This window comes from Varroa jacobsoni, unplaced genomic scaffold, assembly GCF_002532875.2.
Source record: "Varroa jacobsoni isolate VJ856 unplaced genomic scaffold, vjacob_1.0 scaffold_572, whole genome shotgun sequence".
Classification (NCBI taxonomy): Eukaryota; Metazoa; Arthropoda; class Arachnida; order Mesostigmata; family Varroidae; genus Varroa; species Varroa jacobsoni.
Genome location: NW_019213474.1, coordinates 79,053 through 96,198, shown reverse-complemented (window position 1 = coordinate 96,198; position 17,146 = coordinate 79,053). Strand labels below are relative to the sequence as shown.

Below are 17,146 nucleotides of genomic sequence, written 5' to 3'. Positions count from 1 at the left end.
GACTTTAGTGAAAAGTGGAATAGAGCAGACCTCGAAAACGCACCTTTTTCCACTTGGAGTCTTCATTTTCAAAGCCTGAATTCGACTCGTATATTTAGAAGTCACAAAGAAACGTAAACGTCTGTAAAACATCCTTGTGTTGAATTCAGAGATAGACATCGGAACTTGACATTTCGCATTAAAATATTCAAGTATAGGACCTACGTCTCCGAATAGTGTTTCTAATAATTTTGTTTCAGAAGAAGTGTCAATATAATTTTTTTATTTAGATAATTCGGAAATTTGTTATCATCTTGTCCTTAACTGCTAGATTACTTTTTACATCTTTTCCTTGGAGCAGACTGTTTGCAGTGAAATACCATTATATTAATACCACACACAGATACCACTACGAAACTTAATCATTTGCTTAGTAAAAACGATTAAATAAAATCTTTTTTTTGTAGTCATACGCAAAATTTTTTTGACGAGCAAAACTCAAGAGCCATTGGATAATAAGATTTAAACCCTTCACTAATCTGAAATAATTTCTAATGGCTTAGAATCTAGACGTCGAAAAAAAAATAAAGCTTCGATCTAATGTATTCATGTTTCACCTCTATATTAAGAAACAACTGATTCTGATTCAGACGAGCGCTGTGATGTCAATGAACAGGGCTAGCCCGTACTGTTACAAACTAAACTAGTGCCCATGAATGGTTATTGCTATTGAAAATTATCTTTTCATCAAAAGACTTAGCGTTTTTCTATGGAACTGACTTTGAAGATAAATTTTCTGTATCCTGTATACCGAGCTGTGAATGAAATGTGGTGACGAGCGACGATTATAAAACTAGACAGCATTAGATGAAGGTTCGTATATGGTTTTTTTTTTATTTAACATTTCGCCCAGGTATTATAAAATAATGCGAGTACAGACCGTTCTAGCATAAAATACCTTTTAAAATCAATAAAAAATTTGCCTTTTAAATTCTAACGATGTAGTAGATGCAGCTATATTTTCTTTCTTGGACAGCAAACACGAAATCGAAGAGTTTGCCAGTCTTGTTTTTCTTATTATATATGCAATATTTTTTTAATAGAATTTGGCCAACTTCTCTCTTTTTGATATGGACTGCTTAAGCCAACCCATCGTTCGTTTTAATATTCAAACGAGAAATCGATGTATGTATTCCGTAAGGACAATTAGTAGAGAGAAAATATGGTTTAATCATTCTAATTCGAATTTTTCTGTTTCTGCCCACCATTAATACAACCACTAAAAATTCTGAAAACGTTCATGCAAAGCATTCAAGTTTCACGAGAATTTACGCTTAACAGTGCTCCCCATTTGCGACTTTCCTCCCTTTAGTCATATTCATCTATTAAAAAATATATTTACCGTCTGGAGCGATCCAATACATACTTCCGTCTAGAGTTTAATGGGTATGTATTTTCGATCCTTGATACAAGATTCTAGAATATGATTTTATTCTACCTTTTACTGACAGTCGGTGGAACCAAACTGCCGCAAGTACTGCACAGCGAGGGTGCGAAGCAAATGCTCATAAATGAATTATTATAATATTATTCATATACAGCGTTTACGATAATTGTGCAACTAAGTAATATATTCGGATGGGAACACAGTTAAACTTGGTCAGACATACGAGGTGCTTTGTGGACAGCCGGTCAATTACTTATTAAATAAATTCATTTTTCCTTTCATTTCACTCAGCAAACTTATTTCAAAAATAACTTTTTTCTTTATTTTATTGTAATAACGTGAACAATTGCAAAGCATGTCAAGGAATCGTGTAGTTTAGTAAAAATAGACTTATTGAACTTGGCAGCGCCTTCCGTAATACTAGTGGTTGCCGTTGTTTTAGTAGATTCGGGAAGCAGCACACGTAGCTCTACTGCAACGCGCTTTTAAGTAGAGCTAAATTTCGTGAAATATACGTTATAAAAGGTAACTGCTTACTCTAATTGTTACCTTTCTATTTATCATAGCTGTGACCTATACATAATAGCGGTTTCTCACTTCCCTGGACTGTTCAGTTTTTTTTCGCTCAGCAAATATATTGTATTTTTATGGCTCAGATTTGAATTATTATAATCCTCCTACCTTTCATATTTACCGTGGTTAAACTATGTATATGCGCTCATGCTAAACAATTTCTAACAACAAGTATCCGAGAAATCTTGTAACGTCATTGAAGAAATTCGCCGGTAAGTTATTGCACAAGCCTATGATGCCAGAAAATAACAAGAACAAATGAAAGGGCAGCTTAAAGAGAACGCACAAGGATGTGAAGATCCGGGAAGACACCGCGCAGACGCTCGCCATAGATGTATACAGAGGAAAACTCGCGGAAAGTTATGAGTGTTAACGAGCACTTCGCAAGAGTGTAGCAGCTCTGAAAATTACATTTTTTATTTTTAAGATAATGATGCTTCTATGATCATTATTGTAAATATATCGGAAAGGTAACTGAATTTTCTTTAACGAAATGATTTTATTAGCTGTTATTAGTTATTATTCATTATTTTTAATAACTGGTGAATTACGTTCCTAACTCCTCTTTGACGACATATCTGTTGTTTACTTTTACTGGCAAATTTCCGAATGTGTCCTAAAAAGTGTTAGACAAACGCTATTATAAAAATAACAAGTCATAATACTAGATTGGGTGTCCTCTGGGCCTTGGCCGACGCTCGGCCTGGATTGTTTAATAGATTTCAGTGCTAGAGAGTTTCGAACTTCACTGATACGGATATCGTAAGATGCGCACTTGCTGCCTTGTAATAACACAATTTTTATTTATATCATCGCCAATAACAAGTCGCACGACAAGTATAGTTAAATAAATAAATAAGCAAACAAATATATGCAACCGTTTATTAACTTTGCTGCAGCATGATTGTATTGTTTTTTTATAGGAGCATTTCCTTTTCCAAGGTAGGCAATCATAGTAGGTACGAAATGCAGCCCGGTAAACTAATCCAATGTTTTATTTTTGATCATATTACGTATGATTATCATCTATAAAGAATAGTAACTTATTTATTATGGTGCACACTCGTGCCCTTTGACCCGAGTCGGTTTTCACCGGTTCTCACTACTTCCTCATTTATGTTCGTAGATTGTCTAACACAGAACTTAGTTTCCAGTCAAATGTATTAATTTACTAACTAGTGCCTTCTAGTAGTGCTTGCAGTAGTAAATCAAGTCTTAGAAGACAGGGTATTTCCGTCGCAAAGATGAAACGCACATACGTTAATCATTTCATTAGTTTCCTGATTTTTCATAACTCGCCGCAGTTCGCTGAAAACCTGAGTAACTGCATTTTAGTAAACGGTCTCAGATTCAAAACAATATGGATTCATTTTCAAAACAAAGAGAGGCGTCGCGCCATTATAAAACAAAGCCGTTCTGAAGAGCATGGCATGAGCGTTTATTGCATTCTATGCTCCAAATTTAATAACCGTTTGTGTGAATAAGAGAGGTGTTTTTTTTTTATAACAGTGCAGTAAACGCATCTAAAATGCATATAATATCTTAGGATCGCCGTGTCGTTGTGGGCTCAAATGATACATTGGAAGTACAGAAATATCTGATTTATAGCATAATGATTTAAAATAGACATTCATTTCTAGATGCAATTTACGTTACGTTGTAGAACACTATTTTTACAATAAAAGCTTTTCAAAGCGGAATCACTTGTCCTCGTTGGAATAAGACTGCGTAAATCGAACAACTGCAATGGTCATACGCTCTAAACCAATAAGGCCCTAAAAACAAGTTTAGTTATGCCATAACCATATCGTTCGTAGAGATTCAGTAACATCTGAAACGATCAAATGCATTTTCTTGATTCAAAATTAGCGAAAATCGTTGAAGAAACGATAACAGCACATTCCAGGAAAGTTTTTAACACAATAGCATTTCTTTTTAATAATTCCTTTATAACGTAACGGACATTTTAAAATAGATAAGGTTATGATGTTGGTAGTAGCGAAACAAGCGCAAGAGATAATGAAAGAACTCTCAGAAGAAAGTGAGAATAGGTTTCAATTATAAATCTCTCAGCTTTATTTTTACTGAGTCAATTAGTTATTGGTAAAATAAAGGAAAGGGTTACTGGTGTAAGCACATTTTCTTGCAGTCACTACACAATTATCTCATTACTTTTCTCAACTTTGTAATGTATAGTAGCTGACACACAGTATTAAATCGTTATACTTAAACTATTTGTGCTGCAAAATACCACTGCAGCTAGGCAAGTCGATAGTTTAATTGACTGTAATGGTTTTCTATAACAGCACCTGCTTGTTGTATCAATATTAAATCTAACTACAGGTCAAACTACTTGTTTTTCTCATCATACTTAGCTGTTCTTTCTGTGTGGACAAGTTATCAGAATCGTCTCTTCTATATAGCGTTAAGGGCTCGTCTCCGCTGGGGGTTCTGTCCCTACTGAACCTGCTTAGGGCTTTTCTATTTCATTTGAATCAGCTGTGTGCTATCGATCGGGAGTCAATAAGATATCTTATTGTAAAGACTGTGTGCTGGAGAAGTTAGCAAAATACCAGTACTTGCTCATCCGCTAACAGCTAATCTTCTTGACACTGCGTATGTATTATTACATTGTTGTTGTTGTATGAAAAATAAAAGTGATTTTTGATTATATTTTAGTTGTGGGTTTCCGGCTATTTCTCGAGATCGCACCCGTACTTGTAGGTAACAAAATAGTAACCCCTGTTGTTTTAGTCTGATAAATTTGCTTAAATCTACATTAACGAAAAAGTTCACAGCCGCCTTTCCATGCCAAACAATTCCAATTGTTTACGGTAAATAAATTAATAGACATCGTGTCTGGAGTAGTAGCTGCGGTGAGATTTTCAAATTCCTTCTACAAATGGAGGCCTGCTGCTTTCACGAACGGTATCTGTGGTGACGATCCATGGGCCATTCGTACTTTACGAAATTAACCCTAACACTAATGTCTGATTAAAGTAATTGCTTCCAGCGTACATTGACCATTTAATATTGTGGACTTTTATAATCCTACGAGATTCGGTGATGGTGAGGGGTGGGAAAAAGATGCAGAGAATAAAATAAGATCTGTTTCTGCCACCATGATGCGGCCTGTCTCGACGTAAATAGTTTAAGGCTTAAACAGGTCGCGGGAACGGAAATCGTTTACCCGAACGTGAAACTCGAACTTGAAGAGTTTTCTTTTGAGGAAAATCCTGTCAGCTTCAGCTACCGTTACATTTTTGTGGCACTCATAAACAGTACAGGAATTTCGGTTAAAATTTTTTTTCACAATATTCCGCATTCATTGCGCCGAAGTTGTACCAGGATGCTAAATATTTGAAAACAAAAAATAAGTACAGTGTATTTGAATGAAGAAAAAAGTCAGTTCTGGTGATTCGTCTTTAATATTTACCGAGAAGAGCTGTTGATCTCATAAAATGAGAAAATTAAAGAAATTTTTAACTCAACCTACAAAATATAGCTTAAGTCGTTCATTTATCACTTTTTAGACACTCTTTTTTTGGGAAGATTAAAAGATTATTAGTATTAAAAGATCTGGAAGTTGCCGTGACCGATTATGACCACTTAATAATCTAATATGCGGGATATGACCAGGTGCATCGGTGAGATTTTTTTCTAACGATATCTGCGCAATTTTAACAAGTTCGCGACCATATTCCATTACAGATGTCATATAATATCCCTTAGAATCTTGCTGCCTTTAGTTATAAAGCAAACTAACATTTTGCCTGTGGCCTATATCTCAATAAATGCATACCTTATACATTCTAAATAAGTACTGTGTTCAACTATTTCTACTTGGTACGTTTCTAAAATGGACCTCTTTAAACCGTTGTTTTTTGGGCATCTTCAATCTTCGCTATGGATTAAAGCGCTTACGATTTTAAACGTCGAATTTAAATTTCAATATTTTAATCTCGTCGTTTGTTATCCTGTTTTTCGTATCTTTATTAGCTCTATTTGATTAATAGTAGAGATAAGGCACTCAGCAGTTTTGGGAAAGACGTGTGAATAATGTCGGTATTCAGAAAGGTTGCCCATTCGAAACTTTAATGATTTCGTACCTACTATTTTAATATATATACACCTAGGTACTATTCAGCGGAAAGAAATTCTATTAGAAAAGTGAGATATGCTGAATATCTAAAGGGTGAAATCAGAGAACGCTTGGATGTAGAACCGCACAAAACCGTCATTTATATTCTATACGTCATCCGCAATTCGTGAGCGTTGTTGCGGCGTAGTTTATGATGCTTCATCGGATAACCTTAACACCCTATCGTTTTGCAATTCTCGCTCAAATTTATTGACATCTGAAAAAATGGGTAAAACAAAGGCTCGTATTGTCCATAGGCACTTCTATATATTATATGTATTTTTTTTTAAAAAGAAACATCTGCTTCTTAGTAAATATACGAGATGTTAAGGCAAAAACAACTACAGCAATCAAGCGATGTCATCCTGAAGATAGAAACGTTGAAAGCACCAGGCTTCTTTAGCTGTTTGTTAGTCGTGCACGTTACGCGTACCAGAAGCTGACTCATGGAAAAACCGGGTTACCAGGTCGAGTTATAATATAGTAAATGGCGCACCACAGTAAATCTAATAGAAAAAAGATTGTGCTTAATTTAACGGAGCAGAATGTGATATTCTCCTTTGTAGACGATGCTCCGAGGCATGCGTTTGCAATGTTGACTGTGTGTGTGTGCGCGTGACTGGTTTGTCAGCCTTTAAAAACGGGCTTTTCAGAAGATAGCCCCCTGCACATGCATTATCTTAAAGCGTCGTCAAATAACAATAGAATTTGTCTGTTCTTACCGCGTGTCCTATACGAGGTTATATATGCTTCGCGTTACAAGTGAACTTTGGAGGGAGCGGGGGGGGGGGAGGTTAAAACCGCTAGAAGCTATTGTCGTGGCCTTGAAATTTTGTGACTTCGCCGGGAAACAATGCGACCGCTAACGGTTTAGCTAGATAATTAAGCTGGGATTCTCTTGAGAAGTAACTTATTCAGTAAGGACGACTGTAGGCACGGGGGCTATCTTAAGTGGCAAAAGGAGTGTTCCCGGTGAAAGGGTTTTTTTATGGCTTCAGGTTGTCCGCGAACTGATATATGTACATAGACCCGTCTAAACTAAACACCTTAGAACAATTCGTGCTTGCGTCTGGCATTATTTGGGTGTTTAACCGTGCGCGGCGTGCTTGCCTTTTTAATGCGGTTTTCTGCTAAAACGATCGGAAAGTGAACCAACAACTGAGGACCCGTACTCACTTCCGAGCAAAATCACGGAGTAGGAATGATGTGTTTATTCTAGATACATATCCACATATTTTGGTATCGATAACCGAATCTGAGCCAAAAACTGATTCAGATGATATTCAATAATGATATTTGTGTATACAGTACGCAATGTGAGTTGTGAGTAATGCGTGCGGTAAAGCATTCTATAAAGGTTAGAGCTAAAAGTTTATTATAATGTTTCTATTAATGATTTTAGTGGTCAAGTCTTGATAAAAGATCCGTGTCGTTGACAGTTTTAGACAATGCAGTCTCGATCAAATCGCCACTGGTGGACGAATTTCGTTCAGTATTTTAATTAAAAAAAAACCATTTAATTGGCATTTACGATGCGTACAGCATATGGCATTGTTAGTATAGGAAGTTTATCCGTGTATATATATACAAGTGCATACAACATGTATGAAACGAAAAAAAGTAGTTTGTTTAAAAACCTATGTATACACACGATGTGTACTCGTGTGCATACGTACACAGTAAACGCCAGTGAATTTAGAGTAATATTCAATATGCAGACCGTGTGTCGTCCTCTTTAAATTAGGTGGTAAGTAGGGTTTTTGAAATAAAGCAATTGAAGTCGACGTATGCATCTGGTAGAAAAAGTGCCGTATTACAAAGCTCTAGGGAACGCGAATAGAAAATCACTTAGTGCGTTCGACGAGTGGCAGACCAGGCCGGTCAGAGTGGAGTTATAAAAAAAAAAGTCGCTGAAAAGGCCTGAGTGGGTTTTTTCATCAGATTTTACATACGACCCGGCTCTCTCTATTGGTTCGAGCCAGAAATAGGTTAAAAGCGAACGTAGAAGAGGCCTGGTAATTGTTAGTCAACCTTAAGGAATCGCGAGCATACACACCTGTTAAGGCAAAATTGTCAATACCTGATGAGAAAGAGCATTATTTAGACATGTAGTAGTTAGAATTACGTCTTTCCCATAGAACAATTCTGACCAACGTCGTGAGTAGAGAAATGAAATGGCGCAAATAGAAATCGGCTATTTATTAAAAACTTGTAGCGTTTACTAAAGTATGCTTATTGGCAGTTTAAAAATTTATAAACCTGAACGTACATTATTCGGTTTAGTTTGTCGATAATATACGACAAGAACTTATTCAGACGGGTAGTTTCTGATGAAATTCTTATCTGTATCGTTAATGTTGGTTTCGTATGAAAAGTATCAGAATGGATCTCATGGCAGCCTTTCCACGGGAACATCGTTTTAAAGGACTTCTGTTCGATTATCCATCATTGGTGTTTACCACAGTGGTCGTCTATATCGCCATCGTTCTAAAGTTCGGTCCGGATTATATGCGTGACCGAAGGCCTTATAACGTGCGTGGACTGACAAGGGTGTATAATATTTTACAGGTAAAGAGTATATCACGCGAATGTATCTGTAGGCACCACGTAGATAATAATAAAAAATATGTCGCTTGAAAAAGTTAAAAACAATTCTATAATACATATAATAATCTATTCTAACTTGATTTTGTACGGTAGTTATTACCCTTTGTTTCCAAAAGCATGTCTAAAAAACATCCCAGAAAACTTAGACTAATTCATGTTGACTTATGATTTTTTCTTTATGCATGCACATCTATTTTTTATCTTGAAAACGTTATAACGTCATTTCTAGGTCCTCTTCCTGGAGAATACACGAAAGCAATGCTTAAAAAGGACGATTGTCTCTAGACGGCCTAAAAGACCGATAGCCTAGGCTGTCTACTATACACAAACAGAAATTTAAAGTCAAGGTCTAAGCTTAGTGGCCCTTTTGATACAATATTGATAAATCGTTTGTTTCCTGAGTTACATAAATTTATATTTGTGCTTCTACCTTTAGCGAGCATGCTCTGAAATTTGGGATTGCGAGCCAAACTACACCCGTGAGGCGTATCGTCTGTTCTTGCAAACAAACGATACAATGAGAAATTGTAGATGTTGGTATTGTTGAGGGCCAATATCGCTCTATCCATTGAGTCTATTCTTAATTGAGAGTTGTAAATACATAATTATTTGAAGATGCGAGGGAATTAGCTAAACACTCAAAGAAACCATTTATAGAAATTATATAGCTGTAACCTAATCACACTCAAGTCGAGTCGTTAGCTGATCGTGTAGCTTTGTCCTAAAACGATTGACTCAAGTCTATTCCGGTGTTGGCCCTCAAGGAGCCAAAATTTCAGTCCGTAGAAAGACCCAAACATTTATGTAAAGAGTTAGTGATCAAAACAGATGCAAACCGTAAAAAAGACAATTTATAAAATTAGTACGCAAAACTGTGGCGGTATTCGATATTTTTCGCAAAAAAAATATTTCAAATAACAGCTGATCTGTTCTACCCGCACATACAGGTGACTTGTAACTTGTGGTTCTGCTGCCAAGCACTCGAGCTGTTATGGAGATATCGAGGGACGGGGCGTTTTAACATGTTTTGCAGTCTGCCCACAACTGACCAGCCTAATCTCGAAGGTCCGGGAGACACTGAACATTTGATCTTCTTTAGTACAGTATATTTGTACGTGCGCGCTGCTGACATGTTTGATACGCTGCTGTTTATCCTCGCTAAGAAGCTATCGCATGTAACTTTCCTGCACGTTTATCATCATGCCATGGTAGTCACATCGGGTAAGCGAGGTCACAACATTGTTTTATTTCTTTGTATTTTTTCTGTTAGCTGTCATACACTTGTGAAGGTAATCCAATGCCAACAAATGACAGCCCTTAGTTGGGCGTGACGTAACTGTTGTAGGCCTAGAGGTGTGATTCAGGACTCTGCAGATGTAAGCAAGATCACATTTGATACTAGTGAAGTGTAGGGGTGAATTATGATTGAAGAAGGGGTATGTTTTTTATCATTCGTAAGCTGCGAAAATGTAACTAAAATTACACATTTTAAAGAAAGAAAAAATTCACATGAAAAGGGTTGGTGTGGTCCTATGAAACTATCAGCCCAACAAATAAATGTTATAGTTAGATGTTATACATGTAAAATAGATGTTATATCAGAAAATTGGCGAAGTGATCAAGTACCAACTATTTCTTTGTCAAATATACATTAGAACTTCAAATTACTGCCGTATGCCTGACCTATTAAACATTAGAAGTTGCTCTTTCTCTAGCTTTAACCAGCCTATTTAGACTTTGAAAAACTTCAGGAACTTATTTTAGGATATTATTGCTATATCATAATCAACGGTTTTAGTGTTGTTCAGGTAAGCATGCCTCCGGTGCTAGCTAGATACTGTATTTCATTCTTAGTTTTATAACATGGTAAACGTGTAATCCTAACTAATTTTAATTAATCTTATTGAATTGTTTGTTGCGGTCTCCTATCTTGTTTATGCCTTAATTTTCTTCCCCGATTCTTTCACGTCGTGTGCGAACTTGTGGAACGTATTTTGCGATAATTAAGTTAGCCTAAAATTGACTAGAGTAAACAGGGACATTTTGTTTTCAACGAAAGAAAAAAAAGAACAAATGATTTTCAGTTAGTTGGGCCATATTCAAGCATTGTTCAAAGAGAAAATTGTTTTTCTTGCAGTCTACGTCTACCTCCGATCGGGTTGGGCAATATCTGTGTATCACATCGGAATCCTCAATGCAATGATTCACGTAGTCATGTACTCGTACTATTTTTTATCGACGTTCAGTACGATGAAACCATACCTCTGGTGGAAACGCTACCTAACAGTTCTACAACTAATCCAGTTCGCTATAGCTGGCATTTATATGGTCCTATTCGCGATCTGGAACTGTGGCTTTCCCCCGATCGTAGTACAGTACAACGTTTCGCAGGCAGTGATATTGTTTGCACTGTTTAGCCAATTCTACGTGCAGAGATATACAAAAGCCATTGACTTGGTAGCCGGAAACAGGCCAGGTGCGTCGGGTTGAAAGCTGAATGACGTCAACATATCGCCGCGTGATCAACGAGCTTAGTAGAGAAGAGGACATTCGAAAGAGATTGCAATAGAGCAACTGGCCAATTGGTACGTTGATAGTTAGATAAATACGCGTAGTGTAAGATCTCAAGGACCTGGGTCTTCAAACGACGAACCGCTCTTTGGCTCACGGCTGACTTTAGGCAGTCTCACGTTAATCTAGGTACGTTCTTGATGTTGAAGCGTCTGATCAAAACATACGAGTAAAGTGAGAAAAGAATCCTACGTTTAGCTATCGTTGCTGTTATACAATGTTTTTCGGTTGAACCACGTGTTGTTATTATAGCTGCGTTATGTGATGGGCAAGTAATATCAAACAGACATATATTTACATTTTATTTACTTTATACAACAATCACAAACTTAATACAAAACACATTAGCAGTTCTAACTGAGCGTCTGAAGCAATGAACGAATCTAAAACGCACTTTTTTTTAAAAATAAATAGACAGTACTTTGTTCTGCTTCACATTTTGACGACATCGTAAATTATGTACAAAGTAAAAAGTTAGCATATGTCCATAAAGTGCGGCGAGTTTTCAGTTGAGAACTTAGAGCAGAATTCATTAGAATGCTGCTTATTGTACGCTAGGATTTGGCGGCGAGAAGTAAGCTTCCACTAAGATTTCAACTCGCGGGTTTAGTGTCAAAAAATAAATAAAGTGCAGTTGAAAAATCAAATATATTGCTATTATTATAATTATTAGACAAACTTACTACTACTTAGTCATCGGACAATGCGCTTAGGGACACGTGTGGTGGCCTAAGTTCGAAACAGTGCGTAGAGACACTTGTTCCGTGACAGAAAGAGCCAGCCATTTTAAGCAGTGCTTAACGATGATACCATACTTAAAACTCAAAATATTTATTTACGATTACATTTATTAGGTATCGAGTCACCTTCAATTTGTTTTAGTTGCCGCGCTGACGGCAGACATTTTCTTTGGCTCAATACTTGCTAAATATTTTTTCTTAGTACCGTACTGATTTTCTAATCGATTTGGCGTTACTATTAAATCAAATGTACTCGTTTCTGCTGCAAATATCTGTGTGTGTGTCTTAGGTTATACAGAAGAGCTATTTCGTCGACTTTACAGAAGCTTCCGCCCATTTTTACATCACGAACCTTTATCTTTTTTCGAAAAATACTGTTGAAAATTCTGGGAAAGAGTTCAGTGCTAAAAATAAAGGACTCGACAATCTTTTTTATGCGAAAATCCGCTAAGTGATTCTTATCTCATTGTTGAACTCAAACTTCCTGACTCTTCCTAACATTGATTTTCCGCCGTGGCAGACACTGGTTTTTCTGTTGTTAACGGTTTTTTGTTGGTCCCGGGTGACACATTGATTCTGCCTTTGAACTGTTAGTGCAGGCCATGTCTTTCTTCTCCGTTATCGAGCCAGAATATCAACTTTAAATACACAGACATCTCTTTTCTTGACTCGTGTTACGAATCGGACCTTCGTCGGGTATAATACCATAACTTTTCAGTCATCGGCTGAAACTTTCGACACGAACTATACACATCTAGATTAAGGTTATTGACTGTATTCGGCTTCTTACTGACGGCAAGATCAAACTCAAAACTCCGTAATTGAAAGTTTTGTGCAAAGGAAAAGATGTAATGGTTAAATTAAAATAGGCGCCATCCCGAACCTAGTATACAACTTCCTTACAAACGCTCATAAAACGTGCTTCAGAACATACTTAAAAATACAACAAACGAGCAGCCGGCCCTGTAGTAATGCAGATGGGCAGACGTCACCAGCGACAAAGTATAGTCTTTGACAAGTCAGCATCATTTAGTCCTCGACGTAGCTTTTTATCACTGGCACGAACATGTCCATCGCGTTTTCTTGTTATCCAAACTATAATTACTCTTTGGTTCTATCTGTATTATGTATTACATAACAGTTATCAGAAAGATATCTTTAGAAAAGCGTAGTAATGCTTACTTTTTTTCTTTTTTTTTTTTTTTATAATTACAATAACGGCATCCGTTTGTTTCCGCCAAGGTACACGCGTTTTGCTTGTAATCATTGCTCTTCGCGAGCGTTTTTCTAACAGAGCTTTGTTTGTGCTTTGGCGACGCTGCCTTCTGCGAGTACTTTTTCCAGAAACGAGCGCTTCCTCGTTAACGTCTCCAAGACAGGTGTTGTCGTTATTCTAATGTCACTCATCGCAGCTTTGTTTCATTGCGGTTTGCTGCTACTGCCCAGACTGCTCTTTCAAAGAAAAAAAAAAACATTTATGACAAACGTTGTATGGGGTGTGTTGAAGGTATGACGGCACTCGTGCCTCGCTGACTGGTTTCTTTATGAATCGATACCTTTTCCTGCCAAAACTTAACTGAGTATGGCTGTACATTCGTGTTCCTTTTCCACGCCACTGTGAACGGACAGTGCTGTGTTCTGGAACGTTAATTTATGGGGCATTTAAAACTGATGAAGAATTCATAATGAAAGCCTAACGATTTCTCACATGAATATTCATGTTTTTTTTCTAATGAATACCATCAGTAATAGTATCTTGATTTAAAAAAAATACACAACGTTAATTGAGATGACGGTGAAATTTTAATGTGTAATCTCTTGAATTTTATTGAGTCGGAATTTGATCAATGCAAATTACAAGTGTTTCGGATAAATTATATCCTTCCAAGATCAGAGAAAGTTTACAGGGTCTAAATCTACAACATGCTTTACAACGTTAAGTTCTACATATGAAACTTGTTGATTCAGTCTTTTTGTCCAATGCAGGGTTTGCATCCAAAACAGCGTACCTATTGCTATACATAAAATGCTGTCTCTACAAAGAGCTCATTGTCATCGTTCACTTTTGTCATGTACATCGGAACAAAGTTGGTAATGATGAGAGTCTGATTCTGTCCGACTTTCTGGTGCTGCCAAACCGCCGTAAGTTTTCAGATATCGTTGGAAATTGCGCTAGGGCGTATAGACGAACAATAAAACTCAGAGACTCTAACCAAAGGAGAGTAATAGATCAAAATCGACTACAACGACTTGAATTTCAGTCAGAATTTCGTCAGATATGATAATGCACAGTAAGGTCCATTTACTGAGCTAATAGAAAGTTGTCCAATCGTATCGGATTTGACGGAAGCTCAATGCGAACAAGCAAAAGAACTAGAATGGAGTTTCTTCTCATTGTTTAAATGTTGGATAAACGACTGTGCAAGGTCTGTAAGGTTTTTAGATAGCGTGGTACTCGAAGTACACTTAGTGCCCTTATCGGACGAATGCGCGCGCATCTATAGTAGATAGAAAGTGACACCGTACTATAGATATCTACGAACTTATTGGTTTTACAAAATATAGATAGCAAAATATAGACAGGGTGATAGCAAATATTTGGAAATTATCAACAGTTTAAGAACCCTTATTTAATGTTCATTAAACTAGTGGAAGATACATTAATCGTCGTCATAAAAAGCGGGTTTACGATCGCATTTCTTTAATGCCCAGTGACTTATTTCAAAGTGAGAAAAGACTCCTGGTGCACCTTTGCTCTGCGTGATAGTTTGTTTGAATAGGGAATGAAAATAGGTACCCTTAGAGACAGAGACAAACGTCCTGCAAAAATGTATAAATTTAAAAATCTATTACCCACATTGCTTTTATGTTTTGGATGCTTGCTATTGTGTGGGTCGGATACACCTCTACTGCTTACTGTAAAACGTTCTTGGAACAAATCTGATTAATTTTTCCTTTTCACATGTTGAAGTTAACCTTATCATCTATGGAACTTATTTTGCCTATACTAATTAGTTGAACATTAACAAGCAACCACCGTCAATGACAGAATTTTAATGGTGTCCTGAACCCCGTTCTCTACAATTGTAAGGAGTTATTGATCGATTCCTTTTAAAACCAGGGAATAGTCTCCATTTGGTAGCATCGTGTCGAACAGGTCACGTAATTTTGCGTATATTGGACTAAATTGCCCTCCTTCAGAAAATGATGAATTTTGCAGTACTTTTCCTATCTTTGATGTACATTTACGTCTCAGCTGATATGAACAGACGAAACTATATTCACCATCATTTTTTTCGTCCTTCAAGATGCATACAAACAAGAAAAACTTACAAACATCATAAATATATTTCTATACGTACATACGCTGTACATTTTTTAGTGAATCATAATTAATACTCTAATTTTAAACTAAAAAGTTACTATTTTGACGCTTCGCCGCGTAAACACAATCCGGATGCACTGCGCAGGACATGGATGGCATTGTTTCAAAAAAATACGCTTGGCAAGGTTACCAAGAGCAGCCGAATCAAAAACGTAAAATGAATTTGATATATTGGCCAGCACAGAAAACTATATGGATTGCCTTTCGACAGGCTGAAAGATTTTCACTTGTTTTTTTTTTTTTTACAAGGAAATTACATATAATTCTGTGAACCATAGATAATGAATGGCCGCTGCATTCCAGTTAAAACGAACCAAGAGAGATGATAATTATGATTAAACACTGTACGCTATAATTCAAAAGAAGGCGAGGTGTTTATTCGTTTGATTTTTGAGGAGGAAATCCTGTTACTTCATCGCGAATTGGCCTTTCCGATAAATCTGTTGAGACGGATTATTATTTATAGCAGGTAGGTAAAGAGGTTCAGTATATATATTTGGCCAGCTTGAATGAAAAAAAACTTGAGTTTTTTTCATTAAACAAAGATACACAGATAAGTCGTGGGGGTAATCGATTAATAAAAACTATGGCCGAGGCAGTTGGTGTCGATTCGAAAACTCGGTGGAAGTCGACTGCAGAACAGCTTCTCAATAAAATGCATTTGGAATAATATATTATTTACTTTGAATATTCTCCAATAGTTTATACAGCATAACTTAGATAATCACATAGTTTAACAGGTATTTGAATGTATAATGATGATACACCCTGCCTGTTGCAGGGATAACGCAATCAAACAAATAAACTACACATTCCCTGAAGTTTTGTCTTCTTTGCCCTGATTTCGTCGTATCGACCAAGTCCAATATAATATCAGTTTCACATTTTACGTATCATACGTTAGTGTCATTACCTTTGTATGTCAAAGATGTAAAACATTTACAACACCGAACTTAACCGGAACTACGGTTCGAAACAAGTTTTTCTGAATGATCAGCTCAGGCGGGACGTGACATCCGTTTTTGACACCCATAAGTCAACACTGCCCACAAAGACGCAATATACTAAATAAAAGAAGTATGCAAGGTGGAAATGTTATCCGGTATAGTGCAGCTAGCAGGTAAAATCTTTGGCTCTTTGTCGTTAGGCATTTCTGGAAGAAACTTGCACATGTTTGTAAATGTAGAAGTCTGAACTTCACAAATGTTTGTGGCGTTTATGGAGATAACCGTTGGGCCATCCTCTTTCCAGTAGCATTTAGCAACTCCAGTTGCCTCTCAGACTTACTGTACAGGTGAGGGCTCGAGCGCTTCTCCGAAGTGCGGCCACTTAATCGTCTGAGGAAAGTGCTTGAAAAAGGTACACGTACAATGGGGAAAAACTGGTAAGTAAAAGTAGTCCAGGAAATGTCATGTTTGCGTGTGTATATATGTGTGTGTGTGTGTGTGTGTGTGTGTGCCTGTGTATACATACGTATGTATATATACATGTACACGTAGCGAATTCATTGAGGGTTGACGTTGCTAGATAATACTCTTTGCCAATGAACTTCTTCTCTTTTGGTTTCAGGACGTGACGAAGTGAAGAGCGACTGTCTTATTTTTTTTTGGTGACTAACAAGACACGAGGATACCCTGTAAGTGAGTCTGTACAATGTGTTCGGACAGCGTTTCAGCAAATCGAATTGTATCTTTATACAATCT

General features: G+C 36.9%; 1 protein-coding gene and 1 long non-coding RNA gene across 4 annotated transcripts; one reads left to right on the top strand and one right to left on the bottom strand.

Annotated features, from left to right (window-relative positions):
• Nucleotides 1-1,695: 1,695 nt before the first annotated feature.
• On the bottom strand, nucleotides 1,696-17,077 carry LOC147753309 (uncharacterized). The gene is made up of 2 exons (XR_015311602.1): nucleotides 16,357-17,077; nucleotides 1,696-2,399 (listed from the first exon to the last, which is right to left on the bottom strand). It is a non-coding gene; the product is annotated as an uncharacterized LOC147753309 (long non-coding RNA).
• LOC111261597 (very long chain fatty acid elongase 5) lies at nucleotides 7,265-11,965 on the top strand. 3 transcript variants are annotated; one of them, XM_022835202.2, is made up of 4 exons: nucleotides 7,265-7,335; nucleotides 8,516-8,708; nucleotides 9,695-9,968; nucleotides 10,885-11,965. In XM_022835202.2, exons 2-4 carry the CDS (start codon nucleotides 8,523-8,525, stop codon nucleotides 11,235-11,237), a joined length of 813 nt encoding a protein of 270 aa, XP_022690937.1. In that variant the 5' UTR covers nucleotides 7,265-7,335; nucleotides 8,516-8,522; the 3' UTR covers nucleotides 11,238-11,965. The 3 variants fall into 3 exon arrangements, with proteins under 3 accessions (XP_022690937.1, XP_086824896.1, XP_086824895.1); XM_086968770.1 differs by lacking the exon at nucleotides 7,265-7,335 and adding an exon at nucleotides 7,390-7,497; XM_086968769.1 differs by lacking the exon at nucleotides 7,265-7,335 and having other exon boundaries at nucleotides 8,405-8,708.
• Nucleotides 17,078-17,146: the final 69 nt, after the last annotated feature.